Source organism: Lucilia cuprina, chromosome 6, assembly GCF_022045245.1.
Source record: "Lucilia cuprina isolate Lc7/37 chromosome 6, ASM2204524v1, whole genome shotgun sequence".
In the NCBI taxonomy this organism is placed as follows: domain Eukaryota; kingdom Metazoa; phylum Arthropoda; class Insecta; order Diptera; family Calliphoridae; genus Lucilia; species Lucilia cuprina.
The window spans coordinates 49,952,813-49,965,757 of NC_060954.1; the positions used below are offsets into that span (position 1 = coordinate 49,952,813).

General features: G+C 28.6%; 1 protein-coding gene across 1 annotated transcript in view; it reads left to right on the forward strand.

Annotated features, from left to right (window-relative positions):
- Positions 1 to 1,499: 1,499 nt before the first annotated feature.
- The window catches only part of LOC111682088, a 37,076-nt gene continuing 25,630 nt past the window's right edge, over positions 1,500 to 12,945 (forward strand). Inside the window, exon 1 of the mRNA XM_046953805.1 lies at positions 1,500 to 2,065. Coding sequence (XP_046809761.1) covers positions 1,644 to 2,065 — 422 coding nt within the window. The 5' untranslated portion in view covers positions 1,500 to 1,643. The remainder of the gene's footprint in view (positions 2,066 to 12,945) is intronic.

Genomic DNA, 12,945 nt, shown 5'->3' on the forward strand with positions numbered 1-12,945 from the left:
AATAAAATTTTCTATAATATAAAATATAACACATTTTCTTTTTCTTTTCCAGATATTTGTCTTCAAACCACTAAATCTGAAATGAAGAAAATCTAACCCACAAAAAAAGTTAACAACAAAGGAAATGAGATATTAAATGTTTATAACTAACACGACAGTAATCTTAATTTAAATTAAAAAAAATATGTAATTAAAAAAATATCTAAAAACAACCTAAAACATATCAAAACAATGTGCCATATTTAGAAAATTAAGTATTAAACTTAAAAGAAAAACAACAACAACAACTACAAACATAATAATATAATTATACAACAAAAAATAATGTGAATAAAAGTTAAATTAACATTATACTCAACAACTATTAAAGAAAATCAAGTAAACACATACTCACACACTACTATTAAACGTAACAAGAGAAAAAGGAAATAATTGGAAAACAAACAGGAGCAGAATAAAATAAATATTAACAACAACAACAAATTAGCTGTAATATTAAATAAGCAACAAATAGAAACCGGAAATTGTAATTAGAATTTCAAAAAAATAAAGTTAACAAAACAGCAAGAGAACAAACAACACAGAAACAAAAACAAAATAGTGAAAATTGCAGTTTTAGTAAACTGCAACAAAACGTTTTATAATCATCATGATGATGTTGTTGTTGTTGATGTAAAATTTTCAAAAGAACGGCAGCAGCAAAAGCAGTGACTAAACCAGTGACAACAAAGTAAAAATAATAAAAATAAAAAAAATAATAAAAAATTACTACCGTTTGCAGTTGAAAACAGTCCTTGTTGCACTTAAAAACAATCAACATTGTTCAATTTAGTTGTTGCTATTTTACTTTTTTCATTCGCCGATTGTTTGTATTTGAACATGCCGGACATTCAATAATGCAATTTTCTTGCAACCGGAAATAGTTGACGGAAGTTTATTACGGCCATTGACAAGCCATAACAATATTGTGGCTCTGGTATAACGTTTTCGTTGCACTAACCAGTATTGATTCAAGCTACCATCAACAATACTCAGAGTTGCCACACCAACATCACCACCACCACCACAACTACTACTACATCATTTCCAGTTGTATGTGTTAGTAAGCTAACAGGAATATAAAAATATGTATTTGGAAGAGTATGTCCTTGTAAAGGCAAGTGTTTTAAACCAAACAATTTAATCCTTTCAAGGTTATTTCCTAAAAATAAAATTTTATTTGGCTTATAACATGTCGTTGTTTATTCAGATCCTGATGATGACTGTAATTTGTAACGGAAATGCAAGTTTTGAAGATCATGTTACAAATATAATTTAGCTAACAAGCGGATATGAAATTATGTCCATACACACATACATTCAAATGTTTAAATAAGTTAAACTAAATAAATTTTAATGAAAACAATGTTACAACAAATTTTATACAAATAAAACAAAAACAAAACAAAAATATCCTTAAGACTTGAAAAAAAAAGTGTAAAAAAGTGTTTTATTTTAAATTTACATTTTCTTTAGAAAAGTTTTGTTAGAAATTCTCTTTTCAATAAAAAAAGAAGTTAAAAACAACATTAAAACAAGTCGTGCTAAAAGAAAAACTTTTTTATTGCCTTCCTTTTAAAAATTTGTCCATCATTTAAAACCTGATGACTACTGCCAAAAGACGTACTGGCAATAGTGCGACATTTGTTGCCGACAGCAATCATCATTACAGCTCATTGGATCAACAACAGCAACACCAACAACAACAGCAACAACAACAACAACATCATCATCATCATCATCATCTGCCACATCAACAACAATACTTTAATCAAAATCATTATAATCAACAACAAAATAATCATGAAAATCAACGTTTGTTGCAACACGAGCCAATCTCATCTTCCAACACAAATACAACACAACGTCATCAACATCATACGCAACAATATCCCAACTATAACGCAACAGCGTGTAATAGCAACGTCACAGCAACAACATCGGCATCTTCAACAACCAATACAACAAGTTCAGCAGCCTCTATTATGCGAGGTGAATGTTCGGTGAAATTACCTTTGGATATTTTGTAAGTATATGGATATTTTAAGTTTAAAGAGACATTTTAAGAGTTTTTTAAAGTGCGATAAAAGAGAAATTTGTATTTATGTTAGCAATTGGTTTACCAACATTGTGCTACATAATAACAAATAGGGTGTTGAATAAGTTATGACAAATAGTTCGTTAAGTAAGTTGTTTTCTTTTTCATGAAAAAAGTAGTTGATAGGGATACCAACTTGGGTATCGTGCTCATCTTGTGAGTTGCAGTACTCGCAACACTACTGCTTTTACTCTAATACTTACCACATTATATATAAGTGATTACTTGACTACTGACATACATATGTATGTCATGCATTTAATTTGACAGAAACTACATAGGACTTTAGGGAACATGATTTATTCACTTGCTACGACACTTTTTAGAATTTTCACTATATATAGAATTATTTAAAAGGACCCATCGTCATTGAATACTATAACTTCCTTAAACTAAATATTTCCAAAATTAATTAACAACCAGAAAAAAATAATTCGTTACACCTTCTGATTTTCATATTTATTTACTAAAAATAAAACGAATTAAAAAAAACATATAAACACAATTGCGTGTTAAGGTACAAAAGCATTCAAATTTCTATGGTGTGTTAATAAAATAGTGCAGTAAATTATGCCTTTTAACTTTTTTAAAATACATATACAATGAAGGAACAATAATATTAACAAAATATTAAAGGTGATTTTTAAAAACACAGACAAACAGGGAAAACAAGTATTGTACCCTGTAGTTTGGTGTGGCGGTGACCACTGGTTGCATGCTAAAGATTATATTCTAAACTATCGGCAGATTATAGATTAAACACTAGCCCATACTAAAATAGAGACTACGGAACTAATTATATATCAGCCTATAATAGAAAGTAATCAGGACAATAGATTAGCTGTAGACCGGACTATCGACTAGGCAAAAAACTGGACAATAGACTGGAGACTTGCCTATATACTAGACTTTTGACTATACTAGACTATAGACTAGACTATAGACTAGACTATAGACTAGACTATAGACTAGACTATAGACTAGACTATAGACTAGACTATAGACTAGACTATAGACTAGACTATAGACTAGACTATAGACTAGACTATAGACTAGACTATAGACTAGACTATAGACTAGACTATAGACTAGACTATAGACTAGACTATAGACTAGACTATAGACTAGACTATAGACTAGACTATAGACTAGACTATAGACTATTTTATATTATTTGCTATTAACTATACCCTAGGCCAAACCATAACTATGCTAAAGACGACACTGTAGACCAAAAGGTAAATCAGACTTACGACGAGACTAGTTTGGAGTAGTCTAGTAAATTTTTGAAAACACAGACTTCTTGTAAACTGCTAGGTAGTTAGTTATGCATACATTAAAAGAAACAATTCTACAATCTACATAAGTATTATTATTGCAAGTTAAACTGTTTATGTTAATTTTATGGCGGGTTTATTCTTTGTTGTTGAAGCGTCGGCAACAAAATGAAGTGAATATATTCTGGTATAAACAAAATATTTCATTCTTATTCATAAACAGAGAATTATTTATTTGTAGGTACTTACTTAGTATTTATTAAAAAAAAATAATTTTTGTTTCCATAACATTTAATTCATTCAACAAAGCAAACTTAATTACCAATCAACACGCTAAACATACACAGATATTAGGGTGATTTTTGCAGCCAAGCCGGTGGAGTTTAGTAAAGTTCTTATACAACCAAGAAATTATGATCCTACAGCTAGCGTAATTTACATAGAAAAGTGTACTAATCAGCCTATTGTTAAAGCTTCGTGTTTTTGCCAGTTCTTTTTAAACGAAATTACTTTTGCCCTTATCCAATATATAGATACTTACATTCATATAAATATAAATATTTTAAACATATTTAAACAGACAATAAGCACACAAAAAGGATCAAAAGTAAAACCTGGTTATTTATGAAATTTAAAATAAATTTACAATTGCAAAAGCGAATGAATGTATGAATTAGTCGTAGGTAAACACAAATGCATATGTCTGTCTGTCTTTTTTGAACTGTTTCGTATCTTTGAATACATTTTGTGTTTTTGGTTGAATTCATTATATAATAATTGTAGAATAAAATAAAACCGAATTACATAAAATTTCAATAAATTTCAGTTTTTAATGTATTAATTTAAAATATATATTTTTGTCATGATATTTCATAGAATTAAATTAGATATTTTATTTTAGATAAGAGAAAAATTATTAAAAAATTAAGCATATTTAATTTAAGGAATATTGTTTGAAAATATTTTCTTTAAAAATAAAATTTATTAACTACTTTCTATATCATGATTGATGCCAGTGTCAAAAATTATTCATTTGAGATTTTTCCTTCGATTTCAATTTGTTTTTCTTTTTTACAAAACTTAATAAATTACCCGGATTATCCTTAATGTATATTTATTTAAATATCTTAAATCATTGTTTGTGTAAATCTTCTTTTGCTTCCGAAACGTTGATAGATTTCTTTAATTTTTTGTAATTTTTATTTTTCATCATTTGCCATATAAAATGCGTAGGAATTGTTTTATAAAAAATCCTTGTACATCTAAAAACATACATTACATATGTCTGTATATAAATGTGCGTAGGATTTTACTAAAAAAAAAAATTCCTCATTTTTTTTACATCCTTATTAGTATGAAAATGCGTGGGTTATTTTAAATTGTTATCCTGGTACTTTGATTTATTTCTATTCGGAGGGGTGCTTGTTGGCATTTAAACTGCAAACAATTTAACTTTTTAAATGGCGTGGGTTTATTTTGTTATATTTTTGACATTTAACAATTGTTCTTTTAACTTTAACTATATTTTAAATCAAATTAAGAACAATTTTAAATAAATATAATTTTATACACTTTAAAAGATAAGTTAAAGGTTGTGAAGTGCTTAGCAAATTCTTTTAGACCGAAAAATTTGTAAAACCCACCAACGTATTAGCAAATTTTAATTCCGCAATATCATAAAATGAAGACAATAAATTTTTATTATTCATTTAAAGTTGTCAGTATTAAATAAATAAAAAAACTCCCATTTGTTTTTTGGGCCGACTGATAATTCTCTTTTGACATTAACTGAACTAGAACTGATTTAGAACAGAACTGAACTAGAACTGAACTGAACTGAACTAGAACTGAACTGAACTAGAACTGAACTAGAACTGAACGAGAACTGAACTAGAACCGAACTAGAACTGAACTAGAACTGAACTAGAACTGAACTTGAACTAAACTAGAACTGAACTAGAACTGAACTAGAACTGAACTAGAACTGAACTAGAACTGAACTAGAACTGAACTAGAACTGAACTAGAACTGAACTAGAACTGAACTAGAACTGAACTAGAACTGAACTAGAACTGAACTAGAACTGAACTAGAACTGAACTAGAACTGAACTAAAACTGAACTAGAACTGAACTAAAACTGAACTAGAACTGACTAGAACTGAACTAGAACTGAACTAGATCTGAAAATAAAAAAATATGACTGAACTTTTTGACGTCTAATCAGTGTAATGAACAGTTATCAAAAAAATTATGTTTTAGTTTTCCTTTGGCTTTTGTAGTATTAATTTAACTTATGTACTCAAAGGAAATTAATGAAAACTAATTTATATATTTCTAAAGTCATTTTTATAGTCACAGGTCAACAGTAGCTTTACCTACCATTAAAAATAACTTAATAAATGATAAAAGAAAATTGCGACTTTTATATAAACTACTGCCAGTTTTTTTCTTGTAATTACCAAGAGTAAACATTTTATAGCACACATGTCATTGCATTAGAGCCTTATTCAAAAAATTGTTACAAAAAACTGAGTCTAGAAAAAGTTTAAAAAACAAACTAAATTGCCATTTAAAATAACTTACTAACAGGCTAAAAATCTAAAAAGAAAAAAATGTAACCTAAAAACTTCATGTCCTTTCGCACGTTTCGTTTGGAAGAAGCATCATAATGAATATAGAAATATTAGGATGGTTTGAAAAGCGAAGTTTTATATTCATTATAAGATTTTGGTATTTTAAACTTATAATTGGTTTTTAGTATTTGAGAGCTGTTTCAAAGGATCAAAAGATTGTTTTTTTTAAGGTTTTCAGTTTGTGAGTAAATACACATGTGTACAGAAAAATAAGTATAACTTTTTAGTAACAATTCACTTTTCTTTATTTTCACAAAATTTTATATTTGAAATATAGAATTTCTTAGGAATATTTGCTATAAAATATGTATTTCTTATTTTTCCAAGTATTTTCTTATCCACATGAGTAACACTTTACACTCCATCTAACTGCCAGGTTATTATATATCAATGTAAGCTAACACTTGTAATAAACTGCATTAAGTGTAGTATACTTTCTGGCTGTTATTAATACAATTTACTTCCTTTCTCTTTTTCATTGTTTGCCGTTAAGTGTTTTAAGGAAAATGAGTCCTCTTGTTTTGACACTTATTTAACCATGTATTTACCACATACTTACAAAATACATATTTTACTCCTTCTACTAGTTAAGTAATGATACACACGCTACTTTGTTATATTACAAAAAGTGTTATTTTACTTTGTTTCCCTTTTTTTGTCAGTCATTATAAGTACACTTTACAGGAATTTTCTTCTAACCTATAGGTAGACTAACATATACTATATATATTGTGATGGCGTTTATGAAAGTTATGTTCGTATTAGTTAAATCTAGAAAAGAAATAAAAAAAATGAAACACATCTATGTTGTACTGTTGACCTACTATTGTATTTTCACGGAAGGAAATCATTTTTGAAAAATTTTAATAAGTTTATAGTTAAGTAAAAAAAGAGTTTTGTGAAGACTGTAATACACTTTAGCACAGTTTTTGTCCTTCGTTATTAACATGCGATTTTAAAGGATAAGTATTTGTCAGTTATTTAAACTTAGTTGCTAAACTTCTAAGCAAGTTCTTACTTTGGCTTCTTAAGTCATTTCTTTCACACACTATGTGATAAGCATGTTTGCTTATGAAGAAGTTCTTAAATAAGTCATTACAAATATCAAATTGATTTCGTATAACTGCTTTCATCTTGGTTTGTTCACAATAAAATGGCAAAACTTAAGTGCAAGGACATATCTATATGATTATATGTAAGCCATTAATAGAGTACTCAAAAGTAATGCAGACTGTCAGGTTTATAACTGACCTTTTTTTAAGAAATTGTGTAATTGACAGATTCTGGTTGTTTGAAGGCGAAGAAAACTAATGAATCGATATCGTCCTAAGCTGAAAAGAAATAAATTACCGCAAAATCCATGGCAGAAAGATAGTTAAAGTTTAACAATGGTTATTTAGTAATTTAAAATTTAAAAATCTCTCATTTTAAATTATTGTAAAAACATCATCAATGGTCTATTAATTTGAAGCAATTTGAACCAATAATAATTACAAAATTATTAAATCAATTTCCACTTAAAAAGCTAAAAGAGTAAATTTTAATTTTATAAAATAAATAATACAAAAGGGTATAAATTGTTTGAGTACATATATGTATATACACAAAAACACTTATAAATCTATATACCCAGCAGTTCTGAGGAGAAAGTTGGTAGTGAAAATTAAAAGTACAGTATTGTTTAAATATTCTGCTAAATAGTTTATAACGATGAATATGTTAAGAAGAAAGAATTCAAAACCACATAGAGTTAGGCTGACAATTCTGCTGTATAATTTGTATAAGTTCGCAAAATTGTATTAAAAAACAAGTGGGAAAGTATAGTCGGGCATGGCCGACCATATAATACCCTACAGCATGAGTATATTTTTAAAATTTTTACTTTTTATAAAGAAACTTTTATGTTGTATATTTTTCCAAAATATCTAAGCAATTTATTTATAAAAAACTAAAATTTCAAAATGAGGGTTTATGTAGGTCAAATTGGGTCGATCCTCGGTAAATTTGGGAAAAGGATATATTTTTAAATAACAGTTTGTTTTGTTGAGTTTCATTGCGATACAAATGGTTTCAAGTCAATTTTAGACCTTTAAGACATTTTTTGAAGGGGAATTTGTAGGGGGGCTAGAGTCAAATAAGGGCCGATCCTTACGAAAATCTGCAGTGTTATTTATACTTATGTAAAACTTATTTATGCCAATTTTTAGAGAGATAATAGAATATTTGACGTAATTATGGCATAAAAATCGGGAGGTACTGTTGTATGGGGGCTAGGTGAAATAATGGACCGATTTCAACCATTTTCAATAGGCTTCGTCCCTGTGACAAAAAACATGCTTGGTCTAAATTTCATCAAATTAGCATGAAAATTGCGGCCTGTACCTTGCGCACAAGGTTTACATGGACAGCCAGCCATCCGGACAGACGGACGGACGGACGGACGGACATGTCTTAATCGACTCAGAAAATGATTCTGAATCGATCGGTATACTTTAAGGTGGGTATTAAACCAATATTTTTGTATGTTACAAACATCAGCACAAACGTATAATACCCTCCCCACTATAGTGGTGTAGGGTATAATAAAGAGGATGTGCAACCACAACAAAAATCTCCATTAAATATACTTAACTGTATTTTTATTGGCATTTTAAAATATTACTAGCATTCAACAAATGTAACCAAATAGCATCTTTAACGATTCTAAAAGACCTGCTTTTATTCTTAAACTCCTCATGTGTATATGCGTATACGTAATATTTAACTTTGCCTTTAATAAACATTAAGTATACGTAGAATTTTCATCATATTACAACAAAAATTGCTAGTATTATTTTAACAATTTTGTTGTACCGACTTCTTTTTAGAGATTTTATATATATTTAACATATTTATGAATTCTAACTTCTATTCGGAAGGTCTCGCTATAAAGGTGAAATAATCGACAAAATATTTATTGTAATTGCAATTCTTACGGATTAGAAGTATTCAACAAATCTAACCAGATATGATCATAAATTAATCTAAAATTCCTGCCAATTTTCTTGAAATTCTAATATGTATATGCGTATACGTAATATTTAACTTTGACCTTAATAAATATTACGTATACGCCTAGCTGACATTGAATTCTTACAAAAATTGCCAGTATTATTAATGTAATTTTGTTTGTTGTAGAGTTTTAAATTTATATTAAGTATTATATATATTATTATTTATATAAACGGCCGGGCCGATTTCCTTGAAGTTTTAACAGTACCTTCCTGTATATCTGAATGGAGTTAAAGGATACTTTTTATTTTAAAATTTCTAGTAGGCGAGGTGCCACATGTGTAATGTCGTATATTTAAGAAACTGGTAAAATTATAGTCCTTACATTTTGCACGGACAACTATGACATATATAAGACTATTTTTGGACAAAATGGGCGGAATAACTATAGTGGGCGTGGCACCTTTCATTTTATTTAAAAAACTAATAGAACTAGATTCATAAAATTTTGCACAGAGCACTTTCATATGCATCTGAACATTTTGGGAAAAAAGCGGACTTTCATCAGAAGATTGCTTGAAACCCTAATATGAATTATATAGAAAAATTTGTTACCGTTGAAGCTAGAATCTTAAAATTTTACATGAAGAACTTTGACATTCATGTGAATAGTTAGAAAAGGGACGGACTTTCCATGGGGGATTGGCGCCTCCAAAATGAATTAAATGCATACATTAAAATTTTTATTAGCGTTCGAAAAAATTGGCGATAAAGGTAAAATAATGAAAAAAAAAAAAAAATAAAACAAAATTATAAAAATAACGAATTTGTCATTGTCAGTTTAACTGATGACAAGCATTTAACAAATGTAACCGGATAGCATCTTAAACGAATCGGGAATTCTTCTATTGTACATACGTATACATAATATTTAACACTGACAGTAAAAAATATTAAGTATACGCCGAAATTACATGAAATTATTACAAAAATTGTCAGTTTTATTTAAACAATCTAAACAGATATTTTCATTAACTAATCAGAAATTCCTGTCTTCTCTTCTCCTGTCTAAAACTCCTCATATGTGCGTATACGTAATATTTAACATTGCCTATAATAAATATTAAGTATACGCAGAACTGTCATTATATTATTACAAAAATTATGCGTTTTATTTAAACAATTTTGTTGTACCGATTCTAAAAAGATTTGATTATACAAAAAATTAACTTTAATTCTTATTCGAAAGAAATATTTTAAAAATTTGACTTTTAAAACCTGCGAAGAAAATGTTATCCTCTGCAGAAAAATGATGTGAAAAATTTATGTAAAGAAAGGAAAAAGTAATTGCTTCTCGATATAAAGTTTCTCATATTTTATTCCCTGTGTATATATCCGCTTCAAGGTCTTCAATATATGTATAAGGAGTGAGATCGAAAAATTCTTAACATACATATATGTTTATAAAAAAGAAACCACTAAACTCACAGCTTTATTTTTTTTTTTATTTGATTCAAATTATTATTACAATTTACAAAAAAAAAAAATATTTTTATAGTTTTAATCACTAGTGATGAAATTTTGAACCCTTTTCGGAAACCCTTCCATTAACGTTTTTATAGTGCTTTCTGTCACTTTGCTCGAACATGTAGTCCATCTCCGTTTAAAATCTACCACACTTTTGGACACCTTTTTTGTACTCTTCAATTCTCTTTTAACAAGAGCCCAATATCTCTCCACTGGCCTTAGCTCCGGGCAGTTTGGAGGATTTGCCTCTCTTGGTACAAATACTACATTATTGTTCTTGTACCACTCAAGGGCTTGTTTACCATAGTGACAGGATGCCAAGTCAGGCCAAAAATAAGTGGACACATTATGAAGTCTTATGAATGGAAGCAGCCTTTTTTGTAAACATTCCTTGATGTAAATTTCGGTATTTATAGAGCCCGTTGTAACAAATGATTGGCTTCTTTTGCCGCAACTGCATATTGCTTGCCATACCAAGAACTTTCTGGGAAATTTTGTCTGCTTTTGGGTCCTAAACTTTTCTTCAACATTCCCTCGAGCATCAGCAACATAAAACTTTTGACCTGGAAGTTGCGAAAAATCTGCCAGAACATACGTTTCGTCATCCATTATGCAGCAAGAATATTTTTTTATAAAACTTGACTTCAATTTCCGTGCTCTGTTTTTGGCCTCCAAATTTTTAGCAGCGTTCCTGTCAGGAACTTTTTGAGCCTTGTATGTTTTTAAACCTGCATTAGCTTTAACTTTTCGTACCAAATAGTCCGAGCACTGAGCTAACCGAGCTGCTTTCCTACCGGATGTGTTGGGAGCTCTTTTGAAAATGCGTTCTCTTTTTTTGGCTTTAGAAACATCATGTGGACCATTCCTTCTACCTGAACCAGGTTTTCTATCAACTGACAAGTTCTCCCGGTACTGTTTAATAACATTGGAAACAGTTTGACGGCAGACCTTTGTATGCTTGGCCAACTTTTTGTAAGACCAAGTTGGGTTTAGTTGAAAATATTTAATAATTTCAGTACGCACTTTTTTCTGGTCAGTCATTTTAGATTAACAAAAAAATTAATATAATTGACATTACACATAATAACTGACATGTTTTTCAAAGGTAACTTTATAAAAAAAAATCAAATAATACTTTGGTTGAAAAATGTAATGAAAAACGTGTTTTAAGAATTTTTCGATCTCACTCCTTATATATATAGATAGCCAGACCTTTTTGTCTTAACGCTCTTTGCTCTAATGTGCAGCAGACACTTTTGTTTATATTATACAACTATTTAAATTTTCCACTGCTGGTGGGTACATGGAACACTTTAAAAACTGCTGGATGCTAACCTTATGTGTATATGTATACATGTGTATTTCCGCTTGATTGTACCGCTGTAATAGTGACACCAATTGTGTTTGCTTTTGTTGTGTCAACTTGTTTTCAACATACATCTCCTTTTACTGTTGGTATGACAAGAATTAATGTGGCATGATGTTAAAGGGTAAAGCAAAAGAATAAAGAAAAAAAGATAATAAAAAGGGTTTTTCTCTGTCGTAGATGTTTTTTATTAAAGTTCAAAAAAATCTATATGATAAATTTTATTTAACAAAATTTTAAATTAAAATAAGACATCTTTAATGTTCAATTATTTAAATTTAAATAATTTTTAAATGGATGTAAAAATTTAAGAATTTTTTTATTTGTTAACTAAACTACAAATAAAATTGTTTGCTTAACATAACAACACATTTTTAGTTTTCCGATTTCTATTGTCTTAAAGGAGTTATAAACCGCAATAACAAAATTTCTAAATTACAAAACATTAACCACTAATGCACTTGGTTGAGGTTTATTTTAAATTTTATAGACTCCATTTGGAAGGCATGTGTTAAAAACATATGTATTGTTATGTACAGCCATTGTAAATGTTTTTGGTGGCAGCATTTAATAAAATTTAATGATAGCATTGCTTTAGGATTTCAACGTAAACAATAAAAAATTTTAAATTGTGTTTCAAAAAAGAGGTGTTATTTCATGATTACAGAGAATTATTTCAATTTACTTATTGTCAAAAATTGGCTGAAAATACTTCTCCTTGCTAAAACCTTTCTATGCGTGCTTAATGTATACAACATTAAACTGATGATTTATATTGATAACTGTAGAAGAAGAAAAAACCAAAGTACTCGTAATAACAATTAATAAAACCACATTATTTTGTTTGCTTTACAGCTAAGGTGCTTAATATTTGAAACATTAGTTATTCGACTACCGATTTATTTTGTTTAAACTTTCATCTTATATATCTTTTATAAAATAGCAAATAATTTACTTGAGATATAAGAAACATACTGTATAAAGCTTTTTTTATATAAAAAGCTCTAAGAGTT